At 33.1% G+C, this 18,349-nt stretch overlaps 1 protein-coding gene and 2 long non-coding RNA genes across 10 annotated transcripts in view; 1 reads left to right on the top strand and 2 right to left on the bottom strand.

Moving 5' to 3' along the window:
* LOC123720030 overlaps positions 1 to 5,156 on the top strand; it is a 32,866-nt gene extending 27,710 nt beyond the window's left edge. For all 8 annotated transcript variants that reach the window (XM_045676449.1, XM_045676457.1, XM_045676454.1 and 5 more), the window contains 4 exons: positions 45 to 269; positions 717 to 935; positions 2,162 to 3,265; positions 3,826 to 5,156. In XM_045676449.1, coding sequence (XP_045532405.1) covers positions 45 to 269; positions 717 to 935; positions 2,162 to 3,265; positions 3,826 to 3,886 — 1,609 coding nt within the window. In that variant the 3' untranslated portion in view covers positions 3,887 to 5,156. The remainder of the gene's footprint in view (positions 1 to 44; positions 270 to 716; positions 936 to 2,161; positions 3,266 to 3,825) is intronic.
* Positions 5,157 to 7,331: 2,175 nt separating this feature from the next.
* On the bottom strand, positions 7,332 to 12,292 carry LOC123720855. The gene is made up of 2 exons (XR_006756101.1): positions 12,230 to 12,292; positions 7,332 to 7,848 (listed from the first exon to the last, which is right to left on the bottom strand). It is a non-coding gene; the product is annotated as an uncharacterized LOC123720855 (long non-coding RNA).
* Positions 12,293 to 14,254: 1,962 nt separating this feature from the next.
* LOC123720794 lies at positions 14,255 to 17,522 on the bottom strand. Its single transcript, XR_006756090.1, has 2 exons — positions 16,213 to 17,522; positions 14,255 to 14,728 (listed from the first exon to the last, which is right to left on the bottom strand). It is a non-coding gene; the product is annotated as an uncharacterized LOC123720794 (long non-coding RNA).
* Positions 17,523 to 18,349: the final 827 nt, after the last annotated feature.

Here is an 18,349-nt window from a genome sequence, read left to right as displayed (position 1 = left end):
ATAATAATGAAATGAGATTTAATCAACTTGATCATCGTTTCCAGAGAGTTCCTAAAGCCAGGAGCACCCTGCGAGATTAACATAGATGGCGCGACTGCTGAGAGGGTAGCAGAAGGTCGCAGAACGGGCTCTCGGTACGCGCTGGATCACGCGGCTGACCACGTTTATGGACTACTGCTCAAGAAGGACTGCTATCCTCGTTTTATCCGGTCCGATCACTTCCAACGACTGCTTACAGAAGGACGGAATGTTTATCAGAAGAAGGCCAAGTAAGCTTCGATCTCATTACTTTCTGAAACGCCTTTCTTATTACTAAGCTCGTCTGTGATAAAGAACATCTATTAATCATAATCTCACTTGCTCCGGTCCTGACATACTTCGCGTGTATCGCTTCATCCTCAAGACATCATGCTCATCGGTTATGGGTACTTTTAATTTTTCCTTTCTCTAGTACCTCCTGGATTTAGTCATGGTGGATACGATAAGGCCTCACTACCACGATTTCACCATACACATTTATTATAATTCCATTAAGACATTAACTCAAAACAACACTGGCAAACGGTTGATTGTGTATTGTTGATTGTGGGAAAGAGAGGAAAGAAACAATATACCCCAATTGTATATAAGTGTAACATATCCTTTGGCTCAATGGAAACTGTCTTAAAATTGTTTTGTCAAGCATAGTCGTTAATAAATGTTTAATTATTATACAGGTTCTTTAACTTTGGTGGCCAAGTTAAGAAAAAACCTGGTTCCACTAGCGGTAGCGGTGGGTCTGGCAGTGGTAGTGGGTTATCTCGACGACGTGGATCTGACCGCTCGTTATCGGGATCTGCACACGAGTTGGCCGTTTGCGCAGTACAACCTCCGCGCCCGCCGGAACCGCCGCCGCATAGCCATTCGCAGTCCAACCTTTGCGATATACCTTTTAGGTATGTTTTTCAAACACGAGAACTCCCCCTTGTGACACATTTAGATGGAGAGAGTTTCTCGTAATCGTACGCGACTATCATCAACAATAAACAACTAAATTCTCACCTACGAAAAAATGGCATACGAGATTTGCCAGTGATTTATCGGTAGGCGATCATTTCCGGCGTCTGTTTCACACATCAAAATTTTAGATTCTTACTTACGAGAATCTCGACTAGTATAAACACGATCTCCTATAACATTGTTTTATATTCATAAGAGTATCGTACAAATCGGTTTGAACCGTTTTGAGTGCGAGATTTTTCATTGGAGTTTAGTGACTTTATTGTTCTCAAATATGACACAAAACCTTTTAATTTTAGCGCTGCCGATAAAATATACGTATTAAGTTCATTGAACTTGATACGAGTGTTTGTGGAACACGGAAAATTAAAATTATAAAAACAGTGATGCGAGAAATGCAGCTCCTAATGCATTTACGATTGAATTGTGTGTCTATGCACTGATTTGGTCCTAAAGAAATTGGTACAAAAATTAAAATCTGAAAGTCAGTATTTGCAATAAATAAGGAAAGTAAAATTATCTTTGGGGACTGGAGCTGGGGCATAAAACATTTACGTGCCTAAAGTTCCTTGGCAGAATTCTTTGGACAAATTTTTAAGAAAATCTTCAGAATTTCGTACAACGATCACAATTGTTTATCCTAGCTATCCATTTTTTAACCCAACAACTTTTTTCCGTTTCCGTTTAACTAATTCTTGTCTTTGAAGAGCAGCTATAATAAAAAACACCCTCTCGCACCGCACTCATGGTAGCTACTGGTAGAAAACCTCGAAATATGTTTATTGCTATTGAAATTCTGTTTACTCGGAAACAATAAATTTTACATTGCGAGGCAATTCACCAAAGTGGAAGAGACAGAGGTGTGAATGTTTCTCTCAACTTTTCTTAAGTTTATGGGTCCGTACTCTATGCTTTGCGCTTTGCAAAAAGGAATATACTTATAATATTATATAATATTTCACGTCGGCTATACCTACAGCTCCCTTCCTAATTATATTCGTTGGGCTCCTATATAAGCACTCCCTGGTAATATCGTATTCCTTTGTGTAAATTGGTGACGCTGTCTTCATTTTAAATATTTCGTATGTTTTGTCACTTTTTAACAGAAAAATAATATATAAAATATCTCCACATTAAAAATATAGAAAAAAAATAATTACAGAGACCCGGATGATGATACGTCAGAAGTTTTGCCGTGGGAATCAGCAACGCGAGAGCTACCTTACGGTGGAGCAAGACGGCGACAGGATTCAGCCGCGGATTCGGGCAGTTCCTCCTCAGACGTGAGCGCTGCTGTAGGGAGTGGGGAACGAATGCGGAGACTTCCCCAGCAAAGCACCCTCGATGGGGGCTTGCGAGGAGCTGCTCCTCCTTTACGACGCCTATCAGCTGTCGAACCACGTCATTTAGCCCCGTTAGCATCACCCCCACATTCACCGAGGCAAAAACGAATAATCCCACAACCCTCAGTTTCTCACACGCAAACCACCGCACCTCATCATCCAACTCCAACTATTAGTGTTAGCTCAGCACCAGACGAAGAATCCGGCGACTCACCGCCCCGCACAAGCTCACCTGACGAAAGACGCTCGCTAATACAGTCTGAGGAGCCCTCCTCAGTATTCGCTTCAACAGACGTTACTCCAACCGAACCAGCCATCATGTTTGGTGGAGCACTTATCGAAGTTATTTCAGATTCGAGTGATGTTGACGCTGATAAAATTGATGAGATTAGTTCACATACGGAAGTTCCTGACAGGTGTGAAGATTTAGCAGTTGATATAGATCAAAACGCTTATAATAAACACAATGAAACGCTGGATGTGAAGGAAACCAATGTGAGTGAAAGTGATAAAGCGTCCGATAGTGTAAAAGACGTTTTAAAAAGTGATAAAGAGGTGGATGCTGTAGGTAATGTAACTCATACGATAGTGAGTCAAAAGAGTTTGGATATGACGTCACCGCCTCTCAGTATAGTTTCAGGAAGGGAGGATTCTCAGCGATCGCCAGTGGAGAGACTTCGGGTTCCGATAGCACCTTTAGCTACTTCCGAGGATATTGTGGAAGATGAAAGTGTAGAGAAAGTGCCTGCAGTAGCACAAACGATGTCTGATGATTCCAAAACGGTGTCTGAGGAAGTGAAAACAATAACACGTGCTGATGTACGCTCTGCTGACTCGGATATCGTAAAGGCTGATAGTAAAAGCACAGATACCAGAATCAGTGATCGTAAGCAGAGAAATGATATTTGTCCTTGGGAAGACGAGTAAGTAATCGTGATTATTTAAGCAGCACTATGCTCGTAGGCTAATTAGTGTATGTATGTATTGTATTTTTGGTTCTGTTCTTTTATTTGTAAAGTATAGCTAGAATTTTATATATACAGTATGTACCTATTGTTTTAAGTAATAAATGACTGAGTATGATTTTTATTTTATTTTTTTCAAGTATATATTTTTACTGCGTTACATTTTATATTATTTCATCAAAAAATATTATGCAATAATATGTGTGAATGTTAATAAAATAAATGTGAGAAATAAATTATGGTTTTTAATGCATGTTTATAGTTTTGTCATTTGTATTTTTCAATATTGACAATTGTCATAGTGATAAATATATTCTGATTAGATTATCATATTTACGCGAGTATCACAGGTTGAAAAGAATATACACCTTACTGGATAAGAACGTGTTTTTATAATTACAATTTTCATTGTCATCAATTCCAAAGTTTTTATCCTTATCTTCTGTTTCAATGGTGCGTATCGCGTTTTGCCCGGCAAAGTGTGTTTTCTTTTCAATAACATTCTGTTTTCTTTCCAGGAATTCCTGTGAGAGTGACGCTCCATTTGTTAAAACTTATGCAACTCTAGGTTATTTATAATTTGCGTAGAAATTTATGATGTCAGGGTTATAAAAACTTAAGTTTTAGTCGAATAACGGCAGTTAGGCAGTTGTTATTCAATTCCCCGTTAACCGCATTTGGCATATTTAAAAGTAAAATGGCAAATGTGTATAGACAAAATTTGTTTTTGTCTATGTCTGCTCTATTAGCTGAACCGCAAAATGAAGCAGCGCATACAATCTTCACGCAATCTCTTAGTACATTGGCTAGTTAAAAACTCTTTTAGTGATTAAAATGAGATTAAAATTGCTGCCATATTCTTTATATATATATATATTAATATAGGGAAAATTATTTATGGCTTAAATATTAAGTCTGCTATTTTAAATGTTAATTTTTGACAATATTTAATATTAGTCACACTGTAGATAGAAATTATTATAATTTAATACATTTTTTGTATATATAACATGTATTTTTGTCTACAATGGTATGAAAATTTTCAAGTTTCACGATGTTTAATAGACACGCTAATCGAAAACAGTCAAGATTTTATAGTAAAATAAAACTAAATAATATTAACTTAATAGAATCGCTTAGAAAGTTTCCCGACAGATGCCGTCGGCGCCTCTCTGAAATCCTGGAGGGCAATTGGAGGGGGTAACAATCATATTTCTTAAAGTGATTTCCGGAGTTCTTTTCGTTCTATTCGATGTAGGTACTGCTTTCGAATGTTCAACTTCCACCTTCGATACTGTTTCGTTTACGTCCCGAACCGTGTCCCGGGTTTCTTTATCCATACTTCTATAAGACATAATTTACAGTTATATATATTATCTAAGTGTTGCGTAGATTTTAAGCATCAATTTTTACAGTGAGTAAGAAACTTGGAATTACAAGTGTTATTATTGTTGTAACAAATAATATAGGTATTGTTTTGCTTTATGCGGTGAATTTTAAAATTAAATTTTTAATGTTAATGTGTTATAGACATAATATAGATAATAGTAGGTGTTGTGAATAATTTACGAACAATAATTATTTTGCAAATTAATAGTGTAAAAATGGTTATTTAGTCATTTGTAAATAAGCCAGGTAAACTGTTTAATATAGAATGATATAGCCTTTAGTTGTAATGAAGAGAGAAAAGTGAATAGAACTATGTATCTTTGATTATCAGAAATATATAGATTTTGAAATAGATGCAAAATGTTATTTAAAAAGCAATTTGAAAGTATTATTACATAATAAAGATACAATATAAGCACTTTTATTGAAGACCTCTTAAAGAAAAAGGCGCACAAATTGTTTTAAGAGAATTTTGTTTGTAAATTATTTTTGAGGACATTTTATGCTTTAATTAATAATAAAAATATATAGAGACAAAGCGTACTTACTTTTGGTGAAGCCAACGAGTGGAGTTTCGCAGGTATGCGGTCGTTATCTTCTGCCTGTGTTTATATTGTACATTCATCAGTGTTTACACAATTATTTTACATGACGTCACTATGAATCATTTAGCGCTCCCCAGCTAAAATTTCCCAGAAAATTTTCTATTTCCTAATTTGAGTACGCCTGCGTATGTAGTCATAAGAAAATTTCTTCATTTAGCATAGGAGTTATTTTGGGCGATATTTTTACACAAAAACGAGGTATAATGAAAAGTAAAAAGTTAAAAATAATACGTTCTTTATGCATACATACAAATTGTCTATTGTGAAAAAGCTATATCGATTGTCCTGGGGACCAAAGTCGTAAAGCACTGTAACGACTGTTATAATGTTTTCTCATTTTTGAATTACTGGGGTCTTGTACTAAAACTGTAATTTTTCAGAATTTAATGAGGCAGTTTAAAAACAAATAAAAAGTAGTGATAATATATCTATGTTTCACAAAGGTCATAGTATATCCGCAAAAAGAGTGGTAATAAGTTATTACGTTCTAGACATTCGTCGAAATTATCGCCATAATGTCGTCCGTAATTATGTTTAAACAGTGGAACAATCGTTGAACGCTTTTTTGTTTGTTTTTTTTTTCTTCAGTCTAATGAGATAAATTACTGTAACTTGTATTATTTTATAACTAATTACACTAAATCTAAATACAGCATTTGCTATATATATATATATATACATATATATGTGTATATATATATATATATATATATATATATATATATATGTAATGTATTTCGTATATACCTAATACCTTCCGATTTTTCAGAAAAAATAAATTTTGCTTTTACGACTTTGTTCCCCGGCGCAAGCGATATGATATGTTTCGGCATACTATATACTAAAATTATAATATATACTGTAGTTTGGGATAAAAGTGGACGTAGTGACCAGGATACAAAAGGGAATGCTTTTATGGTCATATAAAACATATTATACTGAGATGTGGTTAAAATGTAGCATTTGCAAGGCAACCGTGGATGTTGAAGTTGAGTTGGGTAGGCATTGTAGTACATACCTGGACCAAATTCACGGTACTAGACAAGTTAAAAGACAAATATTCCCATTTCCGAATTGCATGGTAAACGTCATTTATAGCATGAATAAACAAAAAAAAATATAGCAAAATGATACAGTAATATAGTCTCAGATGAGTTGGAAGAAAGTATACATCCAGGAGCTGAGGTAAGATATACTTTTGTGAATTGTTTTGATGATTTATATATTTTACACTTCATTGATGAGCCTAGGTAATACAAGATTTATCTCCGAGTAGGAACTCGTTCGCTCGTAGAAGACCTTGCACCTTCCAATTTTAAAGAACCCAAGGCCATCTATTTCCTCTTCCTCTTTGCTTATTGCTGAGTGATGCTCTCGTCCCTTGTGACAGACAACACCGCTACTCCATTTCTTGGTAAATGGCGTCAGAGGTCGGTTCATCGACTTATCGATTGTGTACCGTCCCCTTGGTATCATAAACAGCGCATGATAATTTAAAACGTCTATACAAAAATGTATTGGAAGTCGAATTTGATACATTTATACATCATTCATGATCCTAAGAGTCTTCAGGCTTAACATTTCAAAATATCGTACTGAAATACAACGTCTCCATTTATACGTTACGTCACATAAGGAAATAGCTTCCACATTATGAAAACTTCGTTAGTCTATATGAACTCAAAATCTATCGTACGGTTCCTTGTAAGGTTGGGTAAGGTTCCCCAATTCCGAAATTCCTGAGGAATCTTTAGTTGGTTTTATGTAGATTGAATGAAATTTAAATAACTTTGGAGATGCAGCACAAATCTTGTCAAGTTCCAAGTAATCCGAAGGGTGAACCAGCAGGCGGCAGCTAGTGCACTCAACTGCGATATACAAAGATAAGTTATCTGGTACTTCAGCCTTGTTCAAAGTATTGTGCATAAATGAAAGTATCGCAGAAATATATATTGTTAACAAATATTTATACGACGCAACGAATGAATTATTAACCCATTTCTATTAAAAATTGAAATAAATAAACACTGTAAATTTGGAAATATTTATTACACAAATGCCATTTCGCAAACAAAAATAATAACCTATAAGATCACAGTTAACATAGATAATAATTATAAACCTTAATCGTTTTTTTACCAAACACTATTTGAAACTAAATTTCAAAGTCTTAAATAAATGTAATACAATCATTTGAGAAAGTACAATATTCGAATTGAATTTCAACATAAAACATTATCAGACAACATATTATGAGACGACAAGTATTAATCTATTCAAAGGATTATTATCCTAGATAGTGAAATAACTAGATCCATCGTTTATGGGCAGGCTTTAACGGGGGCTTTAAATGGAGATTTTAGAATACTTCTCGGCATACACCGTCCTCTCCCCTCTGGTATCCTTTGGGACAATTTGGGGGCGTAACGACGACGCTAGTAAAAATCGAATTTGTAGGTTCAGTTGCGTTTTCGCTATCACCTGCCTCTTCTACTTTTGGTTTCTCGTCTGTCATCTCTACTTGCTGAACTTTTTCGTCAGACATTTCTGTAATTATTTATTTATTAATATCAAACAACAATGTTTAAGTCCAATATTCCAAAGCCTCCGTACAATATAATTGTACGGTTTTTGCTAGAATCTATTTACTTAAAATTTGAATAGGGTCAGTGTAAGATTTAGTCAGGTTAATTAATTACATAATAAATTGGAATTAAATACAATTTAACTATTAAATAAAATAATAATTAGAAAATTAAAACAAATTTAAAAGGTTTGCTAGTGTAGTTTTTCTTGCTGTATTGCGATACTTATTACCACTTGATACGACTAGGCCAAAGGTAAGTTTGTTAGCTACTCACCCACAACATAAAGGGCTCCCTAGTATGGGGACTAGCGATAGAGGAATTTTGTCATAACCATATTTCTGTCATCAATAAAGTTTTTTATTACGTATTACAAAAGATATTAAGAACTTCTACTAACGAATAAACTTATTTTATACTGGATCTTTCTCTAGACCAAACGATAATACCGTCTCTCTATTTTATTTCAACACTTCGAATAGTATTAGAAAACTCACTTCGATAACTGCCTTACCAACACACGTAATCTTACTGTCTGCACAAATTCCTGGTTACTATTATGCGAATCCAAATATTTATGTACGTCACGTGAGTTTCCTAAACATTCCTAGGCAACAAGATTATTATAACATAACCTAACCTAACCATTTACAATAAAGCAAAACACGGAATTGCCAAGCTCTCAGTTCTTTACGGTCACAACGAAAGGCGGAGTCTTGATTTACATTGTTAATCAATACGCTGATTTCGGTCAGACAGATAATTAAACGTTTTCGACGCTGCTTCATTTAAATCAAAATGCTAGCGACTTGATTGATTATCGATATTTACTAGCCTTGCCTAGAGATTTCTTTAACTCTGTGATTTAACTACTTTACTGCGACATTTCCACGGGAAGCTAGTTTGCAAAATGAAGTGTCGTGTGAAACAGACCGGATATCTCACATTTTTCATAAATTTTGTTTCAGTTTCAACACAAGGATCATTCGGCCTTTACATTTCTCTTTTGTGATTTCAACATGGACTATCAGGTACTATATAAAGAAGCAGGAAGTTTTTACAAAAGAATAAAGCCTAAAAGAGGTATAAAATAAAATACTATATATTTGAAGTTTATATTATGGATAATTTATTAATTAAATATATAATTTAAAGAGTTTCGAAATCATTATCATATATCAATAATTAATCGATAAACCCGAATTAATTCATGAACGATGACTCACATTGGCCATGCAATGCAAATCGGAACGTTGACATATGAAAATAATGTAAATTTGAACGATAAACCCGGAACTAACTTCTGAAGAGTTAGTATTTTTTATGTATACTAAACAACTGCGCGCTTATTTTAGCGGTATTATGACAATACGTTATACAATCTCAAAAGGTAAAGATTCAGAGGTGACACAAAATAGGCGAGCAATTGTGCACTTATAAAATATATAAATATTGATTTTATTTGCCCTACTCAAGTCTTATCTAAAAAACTAGATCAGTCCAATGGCACTCTTTTAACTCTTTCATCTCTTCCTATCGAATTGTGTTTACGCTATGATGCCAGAAGAGCATGATACTTTTGTTAAAATAGTGCAATTTTTCTAAGGTATTTCAAAAAACTAATCTATTATAGAAGATTAAAGCTCTTACTGGCGGTACTGCCTTCTCGAGAAGTGATTTTAACAAGTGAATGGAACCAATATATAGCTAAGAACAACATTAAAATAAGATTATTTCATTGTTCATTGATGCATAATATAGTTTAGCTTACCTTAATCTAAAATTGCTTGACGGATTTCACTTCAACTTCATAGTAATGAAATAATTCTCAGTAATTATAATTTATGCCAATAAATATAACATTTACTTTATGAAAAGTTTAAATATGTTTGGTTTAACAATAAGTATCAATAATCATTATATGTATGAATATGATAAAAGATGGAAACTTGAATAAGCAAAATGGACGGTAGGAAAGAGATGTATATGACAACAAAAAAAAAGGTGGAAGGATGACGTAATAGAACTAGCGGGGAAAAACTGGATAAATGTTACTCAAGGCAAAGAGAAATGGAAAAATATATAGCTTTTATCATGAAAGGGGCCTTAAAAATACTAGAACACTAACAAAACTAGCCTTATTTATTGTATGAATTAATTTATAAATATTTAATAAATATTAAATATTCATTACAGACTTCCTAATTTCTCATAACTACCGAAACTACTGTCTTATTTACAGATTAAAAAAACACATCGAATTGCCTATATAGCCTTCGTGTTTTACGTCGCTTAAGAAAAAAATATATAAAACGTATACGTTACGCGAAAACTTCAATCTGTCCAAAAATTTACGCGAGGTTACGTCTCTTTTAGTTTCATACTACATTATGTTACATGTTTTTATATTACTCTTTCGATGAATTTGAAATGCAGAAGGGTGTCATTTTAGAAAAGATACGTTTACAAATTATCCGAATTGCATTCAAAAATCCAATACAATTATCAAATCTCTTTCGATTGTTTTCTGTCATTGATATTTTTTATTTGTTTGTTCCATATAAATTTTTGTGTTTAAAGTTTTTCTTAGATATTTTTGTACAAGTGAGTTAGATTTTGAACGATTCACGCGTTCCAGAAGCGTCTAGCGCACTAGGGTAGCCCCATATAGGCTTTAATTAACTTATAACAATCAACAAACAAGTCTGCTTTTTCTTCAGATAAACGGCACTGACGATATTTCAAATGCAAAGAGGAAGAGTTCTAGATGTAATTTTCAAAAGTAAATATATATTTGGTATATTTTCTTACATCCAAATTCTAATATAGCTTATTACTACCACGATTGGAACATGCATTTATATATTTTCCAGCAGAAGCAAAGGTCAAAAACATAGATTATTACAGTGCTATGTTATCCCCTATTTCTTAGGTTTAAAATACGAACAATTCCAACGAACGTTTGCTAAATAAATACTTGAAAGAGCGTATTAATTCTTAAAGGGAAGGCATGGCACTCGCGAAGCGTAACCGTTTAGGCACGTCTTTAAATCAGAGGACCCTTTTGCCCTTTGCCCCCTTTTTGTTTTATAAAAAATGAGCTTTCAATAACAAAGTCAAAAATCATTTATTCATATAGGTAACACAATGTACACTTATGATCGTCATTAACATTAGCTGGAACATGCAACAAATGTACACTGCCAGACAGAAAAGAATGGTTTTAAACTAAATCATTTTCAGAAGTGGTAGCAAAACAAGGCGAAGACAGACACTTTAGACAAGTTCTCGAACATTATCAAATAATTATAAGACCAAAGACTCTTTATCCAAATTAATCAAAACGAGTGATTTTTGTGACCTTTTTAATTAAGCATTTATTAACAAATTAAACAATTGCTGGAGATTATCTCTTATCTCCCATAGTCCAAGTATAGGGGAAGGTCAAAGAAGATGTAGACAAGTTAAGCATACAACAGGAACCTACCAATGTTTTTCACAGTCCTATTCCTTTAGATAAATAGTTAATAATCTATGATTAAAGATTAATGGGCCACTAAGTACGGGTTTCAAACGTAATTTCAATAAAAAAATAAATCAGTGGCGCTACGACTTTTTTAGGTCTGGGCCTCAGATGTCTTAATCTGTTTCGTGATCATTTGTCAATTTGATAGGCTAGTTGGTAACCAGCATCCTGTACCTGACACTCATCGACTTTTTGGGGTCTAAGGCAAGCCGGTTTCCTCACGATGTTTTCCTTCACCATTTGAGAGTATATTTATAGATAGATATTCCATTGGTTCTATTCCACAGCCGTGGATCGAACCTACAACCTTAGGGATAAAAACCATTGAGAAAAACCACTAGGCCAACACTTCTCAATAGCAATTTATTTTATTAATATAACTAATAAACTGAAAAATTATTGGATCGATTTAAAATCACATTATAGTACATATATATTTCCTAAATATAAAAGAATCGGGCCGTGAGTTATGTAACCTAACATTACATTATAAGATACACATATATTTTAATCAATAATTGGAAACGCAAACCAAATAGCAAGTATAGCACACTTGAAGCCAAACTGAGCTCTTTGGTTATTCTCACATTCAAAAATTGTAATACAAACCAATATCCAATAGGTCGACTATACTCTTATGAAAGTGTTACTTAGATTTAAGAACCCTTAAATAAGCTAAATTAGTTATTTGTTAATCCAGCGTCGCAAACCCATTTTTATTGAAGACCTCTTAAGAAAATTTTGTTTGTAAATTATTTTTGAGGACATTTTATGCTTTAATTAATAATAAAAATATATAGAGACAAAGCGTACTTACTTTTGGTGAAGCCAACGAGTGGAGTTTCGCAGGTATGCGGTCGTTATCTTCTGCCTGTGTTTATATTGTACATTCATCAGTGCTTACACATTATTTTTCATGACGTCACTATGAATCCTTTAGCGTCCCAGCTAATATTTCCCATAAATTTTACTGTTTTATAATCTGAGTACATCTATATGTTTAGTTATGTAGTCATAAGAATATTATTCATTTAGCATAGCTGTTACTTTGGGCGATATATGCACACAAAATCGGGGCATAAAAGTGAAAACTTAAAATAACACGTTCTTAATGCATACTTACAAATTTTCCATTGTGAAATAGCTTGCCCTAGAGACCAAAGTCGTGAAACACTATTACTACTGTTTTAATGTTTTCTCAGTTTTGACTCCCTTGGGTGATGTACTATAACTGTATTTTTTTCAGAATGTTTGTTAAACATTTGTTATACAAAAAACACGAGCATATTTTCCTGAAATAGATAGCAAGAACCATAAAGATAGTTTTAGCTTAGATTGTAATTCTACAAAATCAGTTATTACGTTCTAGACATTCGTTGAAATTACCGTCATAATAATGTCGTTCGGAATTATTTTTAAACAGTGAAACAATTGTTCAACGCTTTGCTCTTCAGTCTAATAAGATAAATTACTGTAATGTACATTTAGTAATTTTTTTAACAAATTACACTAACTCTAAATACATATAAACAATAATTAAATCGTTAAATAAAAAATAGATTACATTTGATATATATATATATATTTGTATATATAATGTATTTAGTTAATGTTATAATGTATTTATACCGTTTGTTTTATCTGAAAAAATAAATTTTGCTATACGACTTTTTTGCCCGGCGCAAGCCATATGATATGTTTCAGCATACTATTTGCCAAAATAATAATATATAGTCTATCCTGTCTGGGTTAAAAGAGGACGTAGTGATAAGGATACGAAAGGGAATGCTTTTATGGCCATGTAGAAGAATGAGATGTGGTTAACATGTAGCATTTACAAGGCAACCGTGGATGTTGAAGTTGAGTTGGGTAGGCATTGTCGTTCATACCTGAACCAAGTTCAAGTTACTAGTTCCCATTAGCGACGAGCATGCATGGTGCATGTCATCATATCATTATAGAGTGAATAAACAAAAAAATGAAATAATTATAGCAAAATACAAGTAATTTAGTCTAAGATGAGTTAGAAGAAAGTATACACCCAGGAGCTGAGATAAGTTGTACTTTTGTAAATTGTTTTGATAAGAAGATGATTGCCTTTCTATATTTTACACTTAATTGATGAGTCTAACTAATAAAATATTTATCTCCGAGCATGAACTCGTTCGCTCGTGGTAGACCTTGCACCTTCAAATTTTCCAGCTTGGTAAATGGCGTCCAAGAGAGTGCCTAAGTTTTATGATACTTTGTCGATCCATTGACTTATCGATCGTGTACCGTCCCCTTGGTCTCGTAATCAGCGCATGATAATTTAAAATGTCTATACAAAAATGTATTGGAAGTCGAATCTGATACATTTATACATTATTCATGATCTTCACGCTTAATCATTTCAAAATATTGTACCGAAATACATAACGTCTCCATTTATGTGTCACATAAGGAAATGGCTTCCATATTATGAAGACTTCGTTAGTCTGTATGAACTCAAAAGCTATCGAACGGATTTTTGTAAGGTTCGCGAATTCTGTAATTCGTGAGGAACGTTTAGCTGGTTTAATGAAGATTGACTGAAATATTAATAACTTCGGAGAGGCAGCAAAAATCTTGTCAAGTTCCATGTAAGCCGAAGGGTGAAGCAGCAGGCAGAAGCTAGTGCACTCAACTGCGATATACAAAGATAAGTTATCTGGTGCTTCAGCCTTGTTAAATGTATTGTGGATGAATGAAATATTTGTTAACAATATATATCGGAGAAATATATATTGTTAACAAATATTTATACGACACAACGAATGAAATATCAACCTATTTCCATTAAAATTAAAGTAAACGAACAGTATAAATTTAGAAACATTTATTACACTGATGAAATTTTGCAAACGAAATATAATATCCTATAAGATCACAGTTAACATAAATATTAATTTTAAACCTAACACTATTTGAAACTAAGTTTCTAAATTATAAATAAATTTAATACAATCAATTGAGAAAGTACAATATTCCAATTGAATTTCAACAAAAAAACATTATCAGACAACATATTATGAGACGACAAGTATTAATTTAAACAAAGGATTATTAATCCTGAGAGAGTGAGATAACGGGGGTTTTAAATGGTGATTTTAGAATACTTCTCGGCATACACCGTCAGCTCCCCTCTGGAATCCTTTGGGACAATTTGGGGGCGTAACGACAACATTAGTAAAAGTCGTGTTTGTAAGATCCGGTGCGTCATCGCTGTCACCTGCCTCTTCAACTTTTGGTTCCTCCTCTGTCATCTCTGCTTGCTGAACTTGTTCGTCAGACATTTCTGTAATGAAACGTGGTATTAGACAACAATCTTTAAGACCAATATTGCAAAGTCTCCATACAATACATTATTTCGATATCTGCTACAATCTATTTATAGTATAAGATTTTGTCAGTTTAGTTAATTACGTAATAACTTAAGACTTTTAGTTCGTTCGTTATCCGTCTTGGAACTCAGAAGTTTTTACGGTAGAACAACTGCGTTGCTTTTTTACAAATTATGTTTTGGATGGCATATTTTATTGGATAAATAAAACACCTAAAGCCTTAACAATATAATATTTCAAAAGTCACCCGTTATTTATAGAAAATCAATAAATCCAGTTGCAACGTTTATAACTAAATTCCTGTATCCTTAAACACAATTCAACCGCAAGAGTCATCATTCGCTCTTTACCTAAAGTTCTTTTGTTTTTTAGATAAACAAAACTCTAACAATATAGCTATAACTCTTGACATGATAATAATACATTCAATGTAAAAATATCTTATGGTTATTATCGTACAGATAAGTTTTATTTTTTATTATTTACAGTATATAATTTATCAACAAAGAAATATACGGTATTTACAATATTCTTAACCTGCATAGTAATAGTAATAAATCAAAATAGGTACATTCAAAAATTCCAAAATTTTGGTCCCTGGTAATGTAAGGTACATTACTACATCCTCACTGTATTGCGATACTTATTCGTTGAGCGAGCAAAGATGCATAGATTAGTTAGTATAATATGATGTATATACACGAGTAAAATGCTTACTTAAAATATAGGACATTTATTAATTATTGAATCAAATAAACAATATATAAAAAGAAATTTTAACCTACACCGTAATAATAGTATTAGTTCATTTGTTTGACGCCATTCAAAGTATTTTGTTGTACTTTTGATAAATGGATGATAAATTTCAACTCTTAGTGACTAGTTGCATCATGACATTAAATACAGTCGCGCAATATTAAAAATAGTGTCGCAACAACTTTAGCTCTGGGTCTCAGATTTCTGTATCTGTTTGGGATCAATTGTAATAGACAACTGATTAGCCTTCTGTGTCTGACACACGCCGAGGACTATTTGGATTTAAGGCATGAATTTCCTCACGTTTTGCTACACCGCACGAATGTTAAACACACTCGCTGATGTCTAGGCCAAAGGTAAGTATTATGGTACGTGGGAAATGCACCTTGTACAACTGAATAATTGTTAGCTACTCACCCACAATAGAGGGGCTCCCTAGTATTGGGACTAGTGATAGATGAATTTTGTCAAAACCATATTTCTGTCATCAATAAAGTTTTTTATTACGTATTACAAAAGATATGAACAACTTCTACTAACGAATAAACTTATTTTATACTAGATCTTTCTCTAGACCAGACGATAATACCGTTTCTCTACGCTGGTTTAACTTATCTAACGTCCGAAATTCTTAAATTATCAACAATTATTTTAACACTTCTAATAGTATTAGAAAACTCACTTCGATAACTCCTTAACAAACACGTCTACGAGCAATGCGGAATCTTACTGTCTGCACAAATTCCTGTTCACTACTTTATATATGTGAGAAATCCAAATATATATGTATTACGTCACTAAATATATTTTAGTTATAGCGGGTTGGTATAACTGTGCTTGTAAAAACCTTATCATTCGGAAAATATCTTTAAATGTAGATAATATTCGTGTTATGTTTAATCATTTCCTGTATTTAATATTTGTTTATAACTTCGCAGTAATTCGGTGATGACTCAGTTAATAAATGCTGTAATCCTGTAATGGCCAGGAATTTATTTATTTACGCAGCGTTTATTGGTAGCATAGTTTACTGGTTTTAATTTACCCTAGTGATTCTATATTAAATTTTGAACTTGCTGTCTTGTGGTACTGTTTTCACGTTCTAGATTATTTTTTTTAAATAAGTTTATGAAAAAAAATATGGGGGTAAATTACCCTATGGAAAGCGCCTAAAAACGGCTGTCATCACTGCCCATGGTCACCCATTGTAGTAGGTACGACGCCGGGCTTTGAGGGAGGAGTCTAAAGTCTTTAAACTCTCGGACGTCGTGTTTCCACGGAAAGTTAGTTCGCAAAAGGAAGTGTCTCGTGAATCGGACCGGATATCCCTAATTTATATAAATTTTGTTTCAGTTCTGAACAAGACAAGGATCATTCGGCCTTTACATGTACGATGTCTCACACTGGCCACGCAATGCATAGCGAAACGTTCACCTATGTAAATAATCCAAATTTGACCGATAAAGCCGGTATAAATCCATAACTTCTGAGGAGTTAGTATACTTATTTATATTTTTAAACAACTGCGCGCTTATTTTGGCAGTTTAATTACAATTGGTTATACAATCTCAAAAGGTAAAAATTCAGAGCTGACACTTAGCAAACTCCCGTATGTCAATTCAATACGTTTTGACATAATATGTCGCTTAACGCTGTCTCGATATAGAGGACGAAATTCGGAAACGATATTTTATCACGTACGTGACAGTGGTGCCAATTCAATACGTTATTCAACATTGTATTGACGTTTAGTTCTCTTTAGAACAGAACAATATAAAATAGAAATTGTTACATTTTTATTTGCCCTACTCAAGTCTTATCCAAAAAAAACTAGATCGGTCCAATGGCACTCTTTTAACTCTTTCATCTCTTCCTTTCGAACTGTGTTTACGCTATGATACCAGAAGAGCATCGTGCTCTTCTGGCACTTAAGTTAAAATAGAGCAATTATCTGATATATTAAAAAAAACTAATCTGTTATAGAATATAAAAGCTCTTACTGTCAGTACTGCCTTCTTCAGAACTGATGTTAACAACTAAATGGTACCAATATATACTAAGAACAGCATTAAAATAAGATTATTTCATTGTTCATTGATGCATAATATAGTATATAGGTTTACAATTACAATAAGTTTCGCTTGCCTTAATCTTAAATTGCTTGACGGATTTCATTTCACTTCAATATTAAAATAATTCTTTGTTGATGTTTTTTTAGAATTGAACCGCTCTAAATACAATATAACCCAGTACCTTATTGACGATATACAAATTATAGACCTAATATTATGGTATTCGAACAGAACACTAACTAAGTAATCTTTAAATCTGTAATTATCTTTTAACAAGGGCGGATCTGGTCGGGTCACACTGTCAAAGTTAAAACTAATTAAGATAGTAAGTAAGGTGTAAGATTCAGAAATATGACCCTTGCGTCAAAAATATATTGGTTAAATAGAAGTACGCACTAAGTCTCGTTCCAGAAGCTCATTCTAGGATCTTAGGTGGAGTGTCGCAGAGTTTGTGTGGTCGAATAGGGAATTAGTAAAGTGAACTATTTATATTTTAACTTAGTTTCAATCAAAAATACAGAGACATTGACATATAAAAATATATAGCTTTTACTGTAAAAGGGGCCATACAAATACTAGAACACTAAAAAACTAACCTTATTTATTGTATGAATTAATTTACAAATCTTTAATAACTATTAAAAATTAAATACAAACAGACTTCTTAATTTCACATAACTACCGAAGCTACTGTTTTATTCACAGGTTAAAAAAAACACGTCGAATTGCCTATATAGCCTCCTTGGT

This window comes from Pieris brassicae, chromosome 2 (assembly GCF_905147105.1).
Source record: "Pieris brassicae chromosome 2, ilPieBrab1.1, whole genome shotgun sequence".
Lineage (NCBI taxonomy): Eukaryota > Metazoa > Arthropoda > Insecta > Lepidoptera > Pieridae > Pieris > Pieris brassicae.
This window is presented reverse-complemented; position numbering and strand designations above follow the sequence as displayed.